General features: G+C 42.2%; 1 protein-coding gene across 1 annotated transcript; it reads right to left on the reverse strand.

The window, feature by feature from the left end:
- Positions 1 to 12,858: 12,858 nt before the first annotated feature.
- S100Z (S100 calcium binding protein Z) lies at positions 12,859 to 14,369 on the reverse strand. The gene is made up of 2 exons (XM_010192805.1): positions 14,229 to 14,369; positions 12,859 to 13,017 (listed from the first exon to the last, which is right to left on the reverse strand). Exons 1-2 carry the CDS (start codon positions 14,367 to 14,369, stop codon positions 12,859 to 12,861), a joined length of 300 nt encoding a protein of 99 aa, XP_010191107.1.
- Positions 14,370 to 15,120: the final 751 nt, after the last annotated feature.

Raw genomic sequence — 15,120 nt, forward strand, 5'->3', positions numbered from 1 at the left:
ATTATTAGTTTTAGGGAATATTCTTGTTTTCCTCTGATTTGGGATGAACCATATATAGCAGACAGTAACTACCTGTTCTTCATTTCAAGCTTCTTGCTAATGTCTCCTTCTGCTCCATTCCTCCCTGTTGAATTGTCACTTTGGTTCACAAAATTTAGAAATAATACAATCCAGAATTGCAAAACTTCAAGTTTGCTGCTTCTGATTTCGTTATTAAGACTTGTGGACAGAAACATTTTCTTGTTGTTTCACTTAACTTGTTGGTTGCACAAAAAATATTTAATTTAATCTTAAATTAATGATTTAATCTTATACTGTCTATATATATATATTCTATCTGTGTCTCTGACCTTATTATGTTGTAATTCTTATGGTTTACTTTGATGCAAACTGTAATATCATTCCATATCTACATAGCACATCTGTGAATTTGCCATATCTGGGGGGATTTCAAGAGCATAAAGAATAATAAAGAAATGGGAAATATTATTTATGAACTTTGACTTCAAGTTGCTTTCAAAGGTTGTTAAAACTGCTTTGGAGAACTGAGTAGTTAATTACTGTATGAACCAAGCCTGAATTAATTAATCTTCATGTACTTGCCTCAAATTGTTTACATGTTGTGATTTTAGGCAAGGGTTAGGCAAGGGTATCAGAAGTGCCAAGGAAGTTCAGAATCTGAAATCCATTGAAGTTCTCTGGGAATTACAAGTTTTGTTGGAAAACTGCAGGGTTAGTCTCAATTTGTATTAGAGGATGGCTGGGAGGTTGATCAGGGTGGTGAGATGTGCCCTGACACTTTCCAGAACCTGGTTCAAATTCTGACTGGGGTGCCTAAGTTTATCCTGTAGGCCTCCAAACAAGACCTCAAATCCTGAGTCCTTGAATATCTTCAGTAAATGACAGAGAGTGTTTGATTGTGTGACAATGTGACCAGTTACTGAAGATTTGGTTAAATTCAACTTAAAAAATGAATGAAGGACAAATAACACTGCAGCTTAATCTATATGACTGCGTATTAAACCAGCTGTGAGGTGATCTACTCAGAATAAAACATATTGAGAGTGATAGCAACGTATTTAAAAATTCTTTCCAATGAATAGCTGAGGTCTGGGCTACCATAGCATTTACTGGTAAAGATGCCCAGACAAGCAGGTAGCCCCAGGGGCTGGAGGACATCCCAGCAGATGAGGTGTAGAGACTGTCCTTCTCCAGCCAACAAGGTAGTGGGGGCGAGGATAGGAGCTACCTCCATGTCTGTTGCAGTTTCTTACTCACACAGGACCTACAGTAGCTCTGCATTTCCTAAGCAAAACCTGCAGGACTTTGCTTTGAGCCTTACAAATATTCTGTATAACATTAGTGCAAAAGCTAAACTCAGATGTCCCTTGCTGCGGATGTAGACCATGGTTTTAACAGAGGCATCAAAACAACCTGTCATCTACTTTGCGTCATCTTCTGCTTTGCATTTTGGCTCTGGGCTCAGCAGGAGCTGATGAAGCATGATGACTGTCCTTTCCAGCCTTATCGCAAAGCCTCCCAGTGCCTGGGGTAATTCCCTGTGTGCTCAAACACAGGGCTGCCCTCAGCCCCTAAACTCTGATATGCTTCCCTTTGTGCAGCTTGTTTGTGGAAGGCAAGTATTTGGGATGGAGATAGGGGACCACATGGAGAGAGGTGCAGCTGCTGCTGCTGGTAGGGGCTCTGCCGTGCAGTACCTCCAGACTTGACTCAGGTAGAGCTTTGGCAGACAGATAGTGGTCCAAAGAGGACCTGGGGAAAGGAGGAGGCTCATCTTCCAGCCCTACATCCTGGCTGTCAAAGGGTGAGAGAGAATGGGGGACCACCTCCTCACTCGACAGTGCTGTCTCCTCACAAGCCATCACAAGCTGTTTTTCCTTCTGCACCTCCTTTTGCCCACTCCAGCACTGCTTTTGTTTAAGGCCACTTGAAGATACTGAACCCTTCAGGAGATGAGATTTCAACTAACAAAGCAAAGTAAAATCAGCAGTTTAAACAGGTTTCAAAACATCCTTGCAGCATTTCAGAAGGGAAAAGCACCTTCAATGTGATACAAACCCTCAGGCGAATGAGGAGGGTGCAATTTTTCTTTCATGGGGTTGAGTCATGTTAACACTTTATAGGACATTTTTTTGTTGTTAAAATTGAATTATATAATGCAGTAAAAACACATTCCCATTCTAACCCTGCTAGAGGCTAAATAATCCAGCTGCTGTCACGCTGTGACACCTTGGCTCTGCTGGCGACCTTAACTAACTCCAGGAGCACTACCTTTCCCTGGCAGAAGCAGTGGGATGCCACCATGCTGGTGAGAGCCTGGGCTGTGTGGCAGGCAACACCCACCTGGCTCCACAATGGCGCTGGGGGGCATTGCTGGGGGGCCCCAGCCGTTGCAGGGCCTCAGATTGTTAAAGCAGTGCTCGTGGGTGAGTTTTTTTATGCCATTCAGCTGCATGCTTGGGAGGACCCACCTGTCCCATGATGGAAATCCTCCGCCTCACACTCAGAACTTGTAGGTGTCTTGTCAGCTGTTATTGCAGAGGAGAGATCCCAACTGTGGTGAGAGGTGGAGAAAATACAGCTGAATAAAGAGAGTAGTGAAACAAACCCTATTTACCCTCCCCTGTGGTGATCAAGCAATGCCCTGTCCTATAATACAGGTGGTAAATGCAGTTTCTTTTCCTCAAAGGTAAGACAGTTTTTACAGGATGGTTGTGGATCATGCTATTGATACTGAGATTTCTTAGTGAGCAGTGCTTGAAATACAGCTACTCTCTAGGGATCCTTGCCTGATACAAAGAGGGGCCAGGTGTTATGAACCCTTTCTGCTCTCCAAAGGTACCCTTTGAGTCCTCAGCTCACTAACACAGCACCCTACAATGCTTTAATTCCTGCAAAAGATAATTTATTTCAATATTCACCTCAACAAAAACACACTGCAGGCTATGTCCCCCATTCCCTCCATTAAATGGGGAAATTTCTCCTGCAGCACATCTCACCCTGTAGCCAGGTAAAGGGATGAACTTTGAGGCCCATACAAACCGCAGCTCCTGAACTTCCTACCAGCTACTTGTTGAAAACCACAATTTTCTGGTTCCAGCCATATTTTAAACCCACCATTTCTTCCCCTCCAGAGCACCTGCCTCCTAAGCTACAGCCTGACTGCTGCATAAGCAACCTGAGCAGACCAAACCTCGCTCTAACACTGGGTCCTTAAAAAAAAGTTAGTTTTCCTTTATAGACACAACCCCATGCAAGCTCCAACTCCACAGGGAGCAGCCTGGCTGCTGCATGTCCCACCGGAAGCCCTTTGTTTGTCTGCACCCAGTGGTTTCTTGAACTGATGGGAGCAGCAGCAAGTCTGCAGTGTTACACCAACTGCTCAAGTGAGGAGAATTTCTCCTGCCTCAGGCACTCTGCCCTTGACTGTTGATGCTGATTTCTCACTGCTGCTCAGCACTGGCTGAAGAGAGGCAGAGTGGGGTGATGCACAGCATGAGATACCTGGCTGGACTTTAAACTTCCTGTCATGTCAGCTGCTAAACATTGTGCTGAGCTACATTTATTTCCCTTACACTCTTCTCCACTGTAACTCAGAATTAATCCAGGGACTAGCTATTCCTTTACCCTGTCGTGTTAAGGAGATATAGCATCCGCCAGTCCTTGCTGTTTAATATATAGCTGCAGGTCTCGCTCCAATGTCGCTGTCTTTGTAGGATACGGGATTGCTGCACATTACTTGTATTTTATTATACACACATGCTATTCAACTGGTTGAAAATCCTTCAGTATATTATTCCTAAACAGTGGGATCAGTTAGCCCAGATGAAAGTGAGAAAAAAATCTAGTGCCTCTGAAGCGTCACAAATGCTACAGTGAGGGCCAAATTTTTGGTCCTGTCCTTGCTAAATTAAATGCTAGCAATCGGTTATTTCTCTGAAGTAACACCACAGAAAATGAAGCAAAGGGGAGGCTGTATGACAAATCACAGCCCTGAAGGTCGTTAGAAAACCATATGCTCAATATAGACTCACAGAAGACTTCACTTCAAAAGCTGTCTGAGAAGCTATACCAACCATGTATGGAGCTCCTGCTTCTGATCCAGTTCTTCATCCCGTGAGTCACTACAGAAAACCATAGGGTAACTAAATCTGTATTCAGTATTCTCAAACTGCTACCCAATACTTCATGTCAGTCCTGGGAAACTTTGCAGCCACATCCCATCAGTAAACATCAGTTCCCTTCTCCACTAAGAGTTGACACCATGTTTTGTGCTCTCATTGCTGATAAGGGCAAATAATTAGCAAGAAAGCTGCTGCCAAATCACTCTGTGTATTCAGCACATGCACTCACCACTGCAACTCATTATAATGGGTCGCTGTCCTGCCCAGGACCCAGCCAGGAGGCAAACCATACCGCAGACACAGAAAAGTAAATGTGGAGCATATTAATACCTCTAAAGCCTCTGTTGTCTGGAGGACCCAAGCTGTGACTGTCAGATCACTCAGAACTTTAACTGTGGCTGTGATTGTGACTACATTTGGGAATGGTTTGTGGCTTGTAGGAGATTAGTTTGATTGTTGGCATGGCAGTTATTGATGGGTAACCACCCATTAAACAAAATATATCAGCTAACTACTGGAAACACAGTTCAAGTAGCTAGGCTGTGAACATACAATAGGATGGATAGAGTTCAACACAGCTAAAGTAACTAAATTGACCCTGTCAATGGTTTGATATGAATGGTTTTTACAGGAAACCAAACAGAGTTGCAATGACAGCTGAAGGAAAGGATTCCTACCAGCAGAAACACCAAGTCTGAGGTCATATTTTGTGCTTCATTCCTTTACTCTTGCACTGATTTCAGCACCAGACAGGTTTCGCAACAGCCCATGATCCAACCTGAGCCTAGGACTCTTCCCTCTGCAGTCAGTGGGCATCTCCACCACTGTTGTTGCTATTCGTCTTCCTCAGGTCTGTTCTGGGTATGGCAAGCCTCTTCCGAGCTTTGCCATACATCTCTCTGTAATGACACTTCTATTACTTCTTTGTGTGTCTAAATTGGCTTTAAATAGAGCTGAACCTTCTGTAAGGTGAAGACAATGTAGCTTGTTAACTCTGTGCAGTTTGACACGAGAGATGTGTGATTTGTCATGTTGAGTGGTTTAGAGAAATGACACACACATGCGATTTATGAACTGAAAGCCTACCAGCATCTTGCAGGCTTGCTGATAAGTGTTGCATTAACACTATTTATGGCATTGAATAAGAGCAAGAACTGTGAAGCTCGCAGCTTAGTGGGTTACAAATAATCAAGCAAACATTATATTCAGACACCAATATTACCCTGAGGGTGGTTATCGTTGCCAGCTCTGCCTGTCACTCAACCCAGTGTCTACACAAAGCAGCCAGGGCCAAAAAGTAGGAGCAGAGAAAAGTTTTGTACCAGTAAGAGGAGAAGAGATAGATGTGGGAGAGAGTGACCAGCAAAGATGCATGCCATCACTCTGGTATTAGCAGAAGCACTGAACATTCATGGAGCTGTTTAATTTTAGTCTGGGCCTGCCTCCTCTGTGGATGCCCCACACAGCACCTTCTCTCTTGAGAGCTGGTGCAGGAAGATCTCGACACCAGAGCCACACACAGGTGTCAGCATGGCAACATAGTCCCTTGTCTGAGGCAAGGGATCTGGTAGATGCATCCTTGGCTCCATGTCTATGGACCAAAGTGGGTTGTGTCAACCTTCACCTGATGCAGTGGCTGCTCTAATCAGTCCCAGTGGCCTTGCAGAAGAATAGTCTCTTTTCCAAAACATGGCACAGTTATTGCAGTTGGACTTTGCTTGGAGGCATACCCCTTGTGGCCCAGGTCAGGTTGCATGCTGTATCTCCAGAGGCTGCAGCCTTCTTCGAGTAACCTTGACCCAAGCAACAGCTCCTGCTCCTCCTCTCCCAAATGTCCTGTTCAACTCTGGAACAGGTCACTTTATTTTCAATGCTGAGATCTCTTTATCATACAGAATATAATTTTTTAGATGTATTGAGATATTAACACTTGCTACATTCCAAAATTTGTTAGATCTGGGTCACTACGAAGAACAAACTTCATCTTTGACAAAGCACCACTTTGGTAAGTGACATTTTAAGATATTTTTCCTATTCAAGCACAAGTATTTCTCAGATGAAGTGACTATCTCCTTGATTGAGTCTTTCTCATTCGGGAAAAACTGTGATTCAACATGATCGTCTCTGGCAGTGTAGGCATTACAGTAATGGGCTCATGTAACACTGTGGAGTGTTACACAATTCAGCAAGTCAATATGAGTCAGATGAGAGATGCCAGCATATGGTATATTTATCCTTTCAACTGCTTCTACCACTTAGTCCTTTGTTTTTCACATGCATGTGATTCTTTACTGGTCATCCTTTGTACTGTACAGGCTGCAGTGCTAAACACTTCGACCAGCTATACTCCAAACATTTTTAGACAAAAGTACTGGAACATTTTGTGTCAATATAAAAATCATGAACATTGAAAGACTTTGGGATCATCTAGTTATCATTTTTCAACCTTCTGAAGTCTAAAACCCACTTCACCTTTTATCACAATGTCACAGACCATCTTTACCTCAAGTGTGCCTATGGGTTTTTCATTTCAAACAGAAATCATGCTTGACTTTCAAAGACTGATGATTCTTCTTCACGTCATATTATTCCTGGGACACCAAAAACGGAAAAAAAAATCCCTGAGTAAAAACTGCAGAATTAGGTCATTAATGAAAACAAAGACCTTTTTGGTGTTGCATAAAGCCAAGGCACTTATGGTTTAACGGGACAGAACTTTCCAACCCGGCATCTTCTCCAACCACCCTTTGCTCAGCCACAGGGACCTATTTGCTGCCGCCACCCAATGTCCTCAGCCAGAGTTGGGAACGTACTCAATTTCTTGCCATTTTTCAGCTCCCAAAACACAACCTTAAATACTGCCTTTGGGTAGTTCAGCTGTTTTTTACCTCTTTGCAACACCTAATCACAGCTTTTTCCTGCTGTATCTTTGTTCTGTGTTTCCAAATAGCATTCTTCTGGGCTTGTACAACTGCTGAGAATATAAATTCAGAGTAATACATGGAGGTTTAAGGCAGATTCCTCAGATAGGTACCTGAGAGCTACATTGTTTAAAGAAAATGTATCACAGAAGCATTTTCCACCATTTTTTCCCTAAATACCTACACTCTGAGCAACTGTTCCTCCTATCTTCCTCTTAGCTGCCTTGTTGCAACATCTGCAGTTTTACAGACATGTCCCTATTTAGCCAACCAGCTAACAGAAACATAGCTTTTCATTGAAAGCTAATTTAAAGTCTCAATCACATGTCCTCAGCTGTTGCAAAATTATACCACTAAGTGCAATAGGCTCTGTTGTTTTGCATCAGCTGAGAGTCTACTTGCAAGGGTAAAATAAGTGGATGCAGCTGCAGATCTCTTCCTTGGGAGTTGCCCCTCATACGCAACTGATTGCAGGTGGCTGAGAGTTGATATTTAAAAAGACAAGCTTTTAATTTTTTTTTTTATTAAACTTATCTGGTGAAGTTAATTCATGTGCTCTGTCTGATGGCTGCCCAGGGCCTGTAATCCACCATACTTCAACTCAGAGGGAAGGATGTGGATGGAGCTAGACTAGAAAACAGATTATCAGATCATAAACAAAACATTATCTCCCATGCAGTACCATGTGGCAGAGTAAGGATAAAATTGAACACATGACTCCTTTTTTCTTCAAATAATATAGTGCCATTCAACAGACTTAATTATCCCTAAAGACACATCTATTAATTGTTGGCCTGTCAATCAGAACCCTTATCAGACATGTGCATGATGTCACATCACAGTCTAACAAACCTTCCTGCCAGTCAAAAGCCTTTATATACATTAATCTGATTTCAGAGGAAAATTTTGTGTTTGAACTTTTACCCAACTTCTTTGCGGCTGTAATCAGAGAGGAGCTGAATGTTTTCCGTGGGGTGCTGAGCTGGAAGTATGGGATCTGGGCCCTCCCTAATTGTTTCTTTCATGGCTGCACTCTGCTTTATGCTGTGGCATGGAGCCTGCAACCCTTGTACTGGAAACTCTTGTACGGTCTTGGATGGCTGAGTGACTTGGAGTGGATCTGCATTGCTACAGGCAATGCAGTCTACAGTCCATCCCATGCAAACTGTGCATACCTACCGCATTGCTGTGGCTATGCATGCATGGCATCAATTGCTGTGCTGGGGGAGATGCCAGAGCCTTTGTCATAGAAAGAAATATCTGCTCTGATAAGGGAAATGTGTGCATGTCTGAGAAGAGCAGGCAGCAAACTGACAGCACAGTAAAAGAGTCTGTGTGTTGGGTTACCAAGGGTGAGAAATAAATGCACTAATAACCACGGGGATTTGAAAGCGTCATCCAGATTTCTCACACCAAACAGGCAGGCATGTGAAACTGCCCTACTGTTGTGCTACACTGAAAAGCTCTGGGCTGTGCCACACTCGCTCCATGCACTGCTCTGCTTGTGCCCAGCAGTTGTGACAGGCTTTGGAGATGCTGGATTTCCATCATCCATTTCATTTCATTCATTCCAGTGAATGCACGCAGACACATAGACTCCATGTATTCAAGATGCTGCTGCAAGTGCAGCACCAGATTTGTATCCACAAATACAAAATCATCACTGGCAATAAGCAGTGTCACATGTTCTGTTTGGGTTCTCTTAGTGTCACTGTTCTTCCCCTTCCCACAACCCCAGGCAACTTTGTTTCTTACCATTACAATGAGGAACTGATGCTGTAGGATGATGATTACCCCGCTGGACTCAACAACCTTTACACAGCTGTAGAGAAAACAAGGTGGTGCCTTCCTAGTCAACCTGGCTGGTAGGTCAGAACTTGGAAGGACTGCTACATTTCAAAGCAGTTGTGATCATGGTGGTGTAATACACAGCTCTTTGAAATCTGTAGATGGATACTGAATCTGAAGAGGTTATAAATTTATTTGCCAATAGTGCATCAACTTTCTGTATCCAGTTGCACTGGCACTTCAAGTCACTTTTGAACTGAAATACAAGCAAATGGCAAAGACTGAGGCTTTCAATATAATGTCATTTTTCTTCTCAAAATCTGCTTTTTAGATGTCAGGCAAAACAATTTCACAATAGCTAGAAAAAATCTTGTCTAGCATTGCTGTATTGTTATTGGTCTTTAATGTAACTTGAAAATATTAGGCCATATTGTGGTTCATTATTGATTTTTCAGATAGTCTGACAACACAAATGAAAAAAATGCCTGTAATTAGACAGCTTTCCTAAAGGGGAAAAGAGAAAGGGGGTACTTTAGAGAAAGCCACACAGCAAGCTTCCTCTGCATGTAAAACTTGTAAAAAAGTGTTTCCTAGAATTATGAACTACAGTCAAACTTGAAGTCAAAAAAAAAAGAATCAGTAAACAATAGGAAAAAAGAATACTGTCTTCATGTTTGAAGAAGACATTTTTCCCCTTTGAGAGAAACTAAAAGCAAAGTGTGCTTATCTGCAAGACAAAGCAGACATAGTGAGGCTGGCCATTCAAACACCATTGTGTACTGCCAGGGTGAGTGGCTGCAACACAGTTCTCTTTCCTGAGGCCTGGTTACAGAAAAAAGGATTGCTAACAGCTTTTTCCGGTTCAGAGGCAATTCAAAACTTCCAGGTGATCTTCAGGTGTCTTCCCTAGAAGTGGTGTCTACTAATGCATCATTAGTTGGCTCCTGAAGGAGAGGATTGGCAGAGCCACTGGTGAAGTGGGTCAGCCCATAGTTAACCCAAAATTATCATGGCAAGTTCCTTACCTTAGGAACCAAAGTTGTGCCAGGGCTTTCTTTTTGTCTGTTCTAGCACTTGAATGTGCTTTGTAGCATTTTCTTCCTTTCCTTCTTGGTGTACAGTCTCAAGGTAAAAAAGTTCCTTCTTTAAAACTGATCGAGTTTAACAGTTGTCCTTGCAGTTAAAACAGCAACAAGAAAAACCTAACCAGCCAAGCCAAAAAGCGTGATTTATGAGGTTTTACAAAACTTCTGTTGGAATAAAGGTAATTTGAGTCATTCTTCTCTGATTCACTCATAGCTTGTGTGCAAGCAAGTACCTTCTGCAGAGGAATTAGGTTGTACTCAATTCCTAGTAACTTCAGCTGATATGATGGCTCCGCTGACCCTCTCCATCATGGCAGCAGCTCTCCCTGGCTGACCCTGGGGCATGTTGCCACCATCAGCTGTAAACTTAGCATAATTCTACTTGGCACACGGGCTGCTACATATCCAGAGGCTCATCAGGGATGAGCATGGGGTTTATGAACTTTCTGGAGCTTGCTTTCAAAAAGCCTCTTGCTCAAAAGTTCAAATGGAGAAATGGTCCTTACCAGAACAATCTTATTCCTATAAACTTTGGGCTGAAGCTTTAAGATGCTTTCTTCTCCCTTCCCCTCACAGGAAGCAGAAAGGCTTGAAAACCAGCAACAACCAGCTGGACCTATGGGGAACTGTAAAAGCAGTTTTAGTTTTTCTGGTACTCCTGGTACTTTTTCTGATACTCCTGCAATCCTGGCTCAACAGGTGCAATAATATTAAGGTGCATGATATTGCAGGTGCAAAAAGTTGTGCAGTTGCTGTCAGTTTTACTTTAATGCTTTACTTTACTCCTGGGCTGCATCAAAAGAAGGGTGGCCAGCAGATAAAGAGAGGAGATTCTGACTTTCTACTCTGCTTTGTTGAGACCCCACCTGGAATACTGTGTCCAGCTCCGAAGCCCTCGGTACAAGAAGGACATGGAGCTGTTGTAGCAGGTTCAGAGGAGGGCCACAAAAATGACTTGAGGGCTGGAGCACCTCTCTTATGAGGACAGGCTGAGGGACCTGGCACTGTTCAGCCTGGATAAGAGAAGGCTGCAGGGAGACGTTATAGCAGACTTCCAGTACTTGAAGGGGACCTACAAGAAAGCTGGGGAGGGTCTGTTTACAAGGGTGCATAGCAATAGGACAAGAGCAATGGTTTTAATCTCAAGCAAGGTAGATTCAGATTAGACAACAGGAAGAAGCTCTTCACCATGAGGGTGGTGAAACACTGGAACAGGCTGCACAGTGAGGTGTTGGAGGTACCATCCCTGGAGACCTGGAGCCTGATGGGGCTCTGAGTGATGTGATCTAGTGACATTTTCCCTGCTCACTGCTCACTGTTGGACTAGATGGCCTCTAAAGGCCTCTTCCAAGCCAACACATGCTATGATTCTATTCTATGATTCTATGAATACTTTATGTAGTGTTCCCCCATAAGATCTTCTGTGAAACCTATATAACTTCAGTTGCTAAATAGTTAGAGGCAGCACATTCTGCTTCTGCCACCACCCCAAAATCTCTTTTTTTTAATGGGATGTCATAATCTGGTAGTGGGCCCTTTCTTGGGATGTTATCTACCCCTTGTTATATTTATCAGACCCTATAGAATCCCCTTCTTACAATAAATTTCATCATCTTAACAACATATGATATACAAAGATAGTCTTTACTGGATGATATCCAGGAGTGTAGGGATGAGAGACAACTGAAATCCATTCTTCAAATGTTACCCAGCAGCATGTCTTTATTGAAGGATTTTTTATAACCTCTTACACAATCAGCAAATCTTCATTTAATTCAGATGTGTTTTATTACAGTTTGAAGTTACCAACAAAATAACAAGAAACAAACAGCCGTCTATGCAAGAAAAAAGCCACAACACACTGTCACTGAGGATCTGCAGGAGTTTGGAAGTATGCTTAAATCAAACAGGAGTGTAGAAGTACTCTTAGTTCAACCCAAGGGCAGGTTAACACTGAAAAGGATTGACCTACTCTCTCCACACCTGGCCATGAGGTCCCACTGCCCATTTTGCACCTCTTCCATGCTGTGGGTTGTATCAGCGTGAGATGAAATAATTGTTCTATAAGATGAGTCACATTACAAAGCTGTACCCTGGGATTCTGTCATTAAATCCCCCACCAGTGGTCCACTAAAAGCCTTCCTTTTAAGGGTGCCAGAATAGCGAAAACAGAAGGCATTTACATTTCCCCTGAAGACCCAGTCCTTCCATCAGCCCTGAGAGAAGTTTGCTGACTAAATCCTGTATGTATTTGAATAATTTATCATATAAATAAATTCATTTATGCTGAACGAAGAGGTGGACTACTGGGATGCAGTAATGCCAACACAACAAAATAAAAGCTAAGGCGGTGGGGAAAATGAACCTGTAACAATGGCAAGCAGTGCTGTCTGCTCAGGTGGCAGGAGGCAGCTGCGACCATATCTGAAATACGAGAGTGTAGGGAGGTACAAAGCAGCATCTGAAAAGGTCTTTAGAATAAGCAGAGCTGAGCAAAAAAGCAAGCTGCTCTTTTTGAGCTGCAAAAAATGTTTGTCACAGAATGACTCAAAACTAAATTGCAAATTTTATACCTCATTCCAAATTTTCCAATTTAGAAAGTATAAAAGTAACATTTTACTTCCCACTGACATTTTAAGAAACAGAAGTCTCAACTCCTGCCAAATGACCTGTCACACCAAGCCTTTGACCTGGGCAACTGAGGAATGTGTGTTACAGACGTGTTCACCACAAAGATGGAAAATATGAAAAGCCAGATCTCAAATAATGTAAACTGGTTTTGGTCCAGCCTACACCAGCTGCTGATCTAGTCCATAAGTGTCATGATAGTTTGCATTCACTAAATGCTGATGAAGGCTACCTAACAAGGCATGCTTTGCTCACATTTGCGGCCAGAATATTGATTATATTAAGCAAATTTTAAAATTCCTCTTTCTTCAGCTGTTCCTCAAAGAAATCATTACATGCCACAGTCAAAGCTGCAACTAGAATGAAAAATTCATTAAAATCCACTTCATTGTCTTTATTGGAGTCCAGATCTTTCATAATCTTATCAACCAGAAGATGATCCTTTTGGCCCTAAAGAGAAAGAAAAGTGACTTAGCTGTGCAGATCTTGAACGTATAATTCTGACACAACTAATAGTGCAAGCCACTGGTTTGTCACAAGCCCTGGTGCTATTAAAGACTGCACAAAATATGCACCTGAATACTAATATTCCACTAGTCACAGCATTAAAAACACTGATCTGGAGTTCCAAAAGTGCACAGCAACAGCAACTGAAGACAGCTGCTCTTAGAAGGAAAATAGGTACTAAATAGGCATGGAAATTAATCAAACAGATTTTAGGAGATGCTGAGCACTGGTTTCTTTTTACAAGATGGATCTACAATGTGCATTTCTCTGTATCATTACCTAACAAACAATTAGGTTTGTACTTAGATTTTCAACAGGCTATTCATAAGCGGTTGTATTATACCACCATTCATCACATTCAGAAAATCTCTACTTAGCAGACAACACATCCTACTGAATGGAAGTAAGAACAGTGAATCTCATAAAAATAAATCAATAGCCAAGATTAAAAGAAAATCCAATGCAAGGAAATGGATGCAATGTACAAAAAGTCCAGCTAATACTGACAGGTTGACAACAATTCTTACAATTAAGAGGATACAGAAAACCAATTAATTATCTGATCATTAATCCATAAGAAGCATCCATGCTGTGTAATGCAGAACATAACAAACATGCAAAGAGATATTCAGATCAGCAGCTTATTGCTGAAAGGATTTTCTTAGCATCCCTCTGCAGGGCACACAGCAGCTGTACTGTGTCTGTGACCATTGTGTGCAAGCTACTTCTTGTCTCATGAGAACTCATTGCTGGATTTAATTCTTTGAAGGACTTATATATGCCCTATTATTAAAAATGAACAAAAAACCAGACAACTTATTAAAGCCTGATCTAGCATCGATTTTGCTACTGCTTCTAGGCTGTCCTTTCCCTCCTGTTCAAAAGCGAAGAGGAGTAAGCAGAGTGCAAATACCTGGCCCTGCCGCTGGTGGAACATGGCAGGGCACCAGGGCTGGACCACCCTCTGAAAACACAGTTTTTACAAAGAACATTTGATCTCATCTCTTTCTGTTTGGCTTCATGAAGACAACAGTCATCTGAGAGGCTGTGGCAGGGTATGCCTTGCATAAGGAGTTGTTATTCCCAGACAATTTGATAGCTGCTTATCCTACCCATGAAACAGTAACACAAGCGATTTGGGAACTGTGTCTTACTGAAAGGAAGTCAGTGAGCTCGCTGGTGAGAAGCTCCTTGAGTTCTCCTTTACTGAGCTTATATCTGTCTCCTTCTTTGCCAGAGTAGTAATGGAAAATCCTGATCAAGGTGTCCATTGTGTCCTCCAGCAGTGTGGACATAGCAGCAAGTGGAAGAGCTATGGGGCAAAGATCCAGAGTCAGTGACACTGAACAGAAGCGAGACCAAAAGCTGGTCTCAGAGAAAGGATGGAGAGCTAGCTGACAAAAGAAATTGTTATCACTACTGAAAAAATGGCTTTTCAGTTAATCCATCCTGTCAACTCTGTGTGAGCAAGGCTAGACTATTACAAAATAAAACACTGTCCTGAACTCACTAGCAACTACTTTGAAAAATGTTAATGGAAAGGAAGGCCTTTGTTTAAGGAAGTGATCTAATGTGCATGCATTTTTACAGAAGTACTGTAAAAGGAAATATCTCATACCCACAGCTGAAAACAGTGAAAATGAAGGCACACCCTTCTACATGTTCATTCAAAAGTTTTCTTGAGAAAATGAGATCAACAAATAACAGTGGCCAAAGTGGATGTGCACATTTGCACAGAAGGGCCACATCAATTTCTTAGGTGGTTAGATGAAAGCCCACCTAATGACAGAAGCATCACCTTTCAATTTATTTGGTTGTATTTGCTTGGGCTGACCTTTTATTCTGTAAATTACCTGGAATAAACAAACATGAGCTAGGCAACCCTGAAAGTTTCCTTCATCAAACTTGCTGCAAGAAGGTGCACACAGAAGCACCACTAAGAAGAAAGATAGAATGGTAAGTAGTTGCTGAGTATCTGACTCAAAAAAATAACTAAAAATAGAAATGAAGTGAAAGGGAATCGTTATGTTGATTAAGCCCCAGAAG

This window comes from Mesitornis unicolor, unplaced genomic scaffold (assembly GCF_000695765.1).
Source record: "Mesitornis unicolor isolate BGI_N332 unplaced genomic scaffold, ASM69576v1 scaffold8839, whole genome shotgun sequence".
Lineage (NCBI taxonomy): Eukaryota > Metazoa > Chordata > Aves > Mesitornithiformes > Mesitornithidae > Mesitornis > Mesitornis unicolor.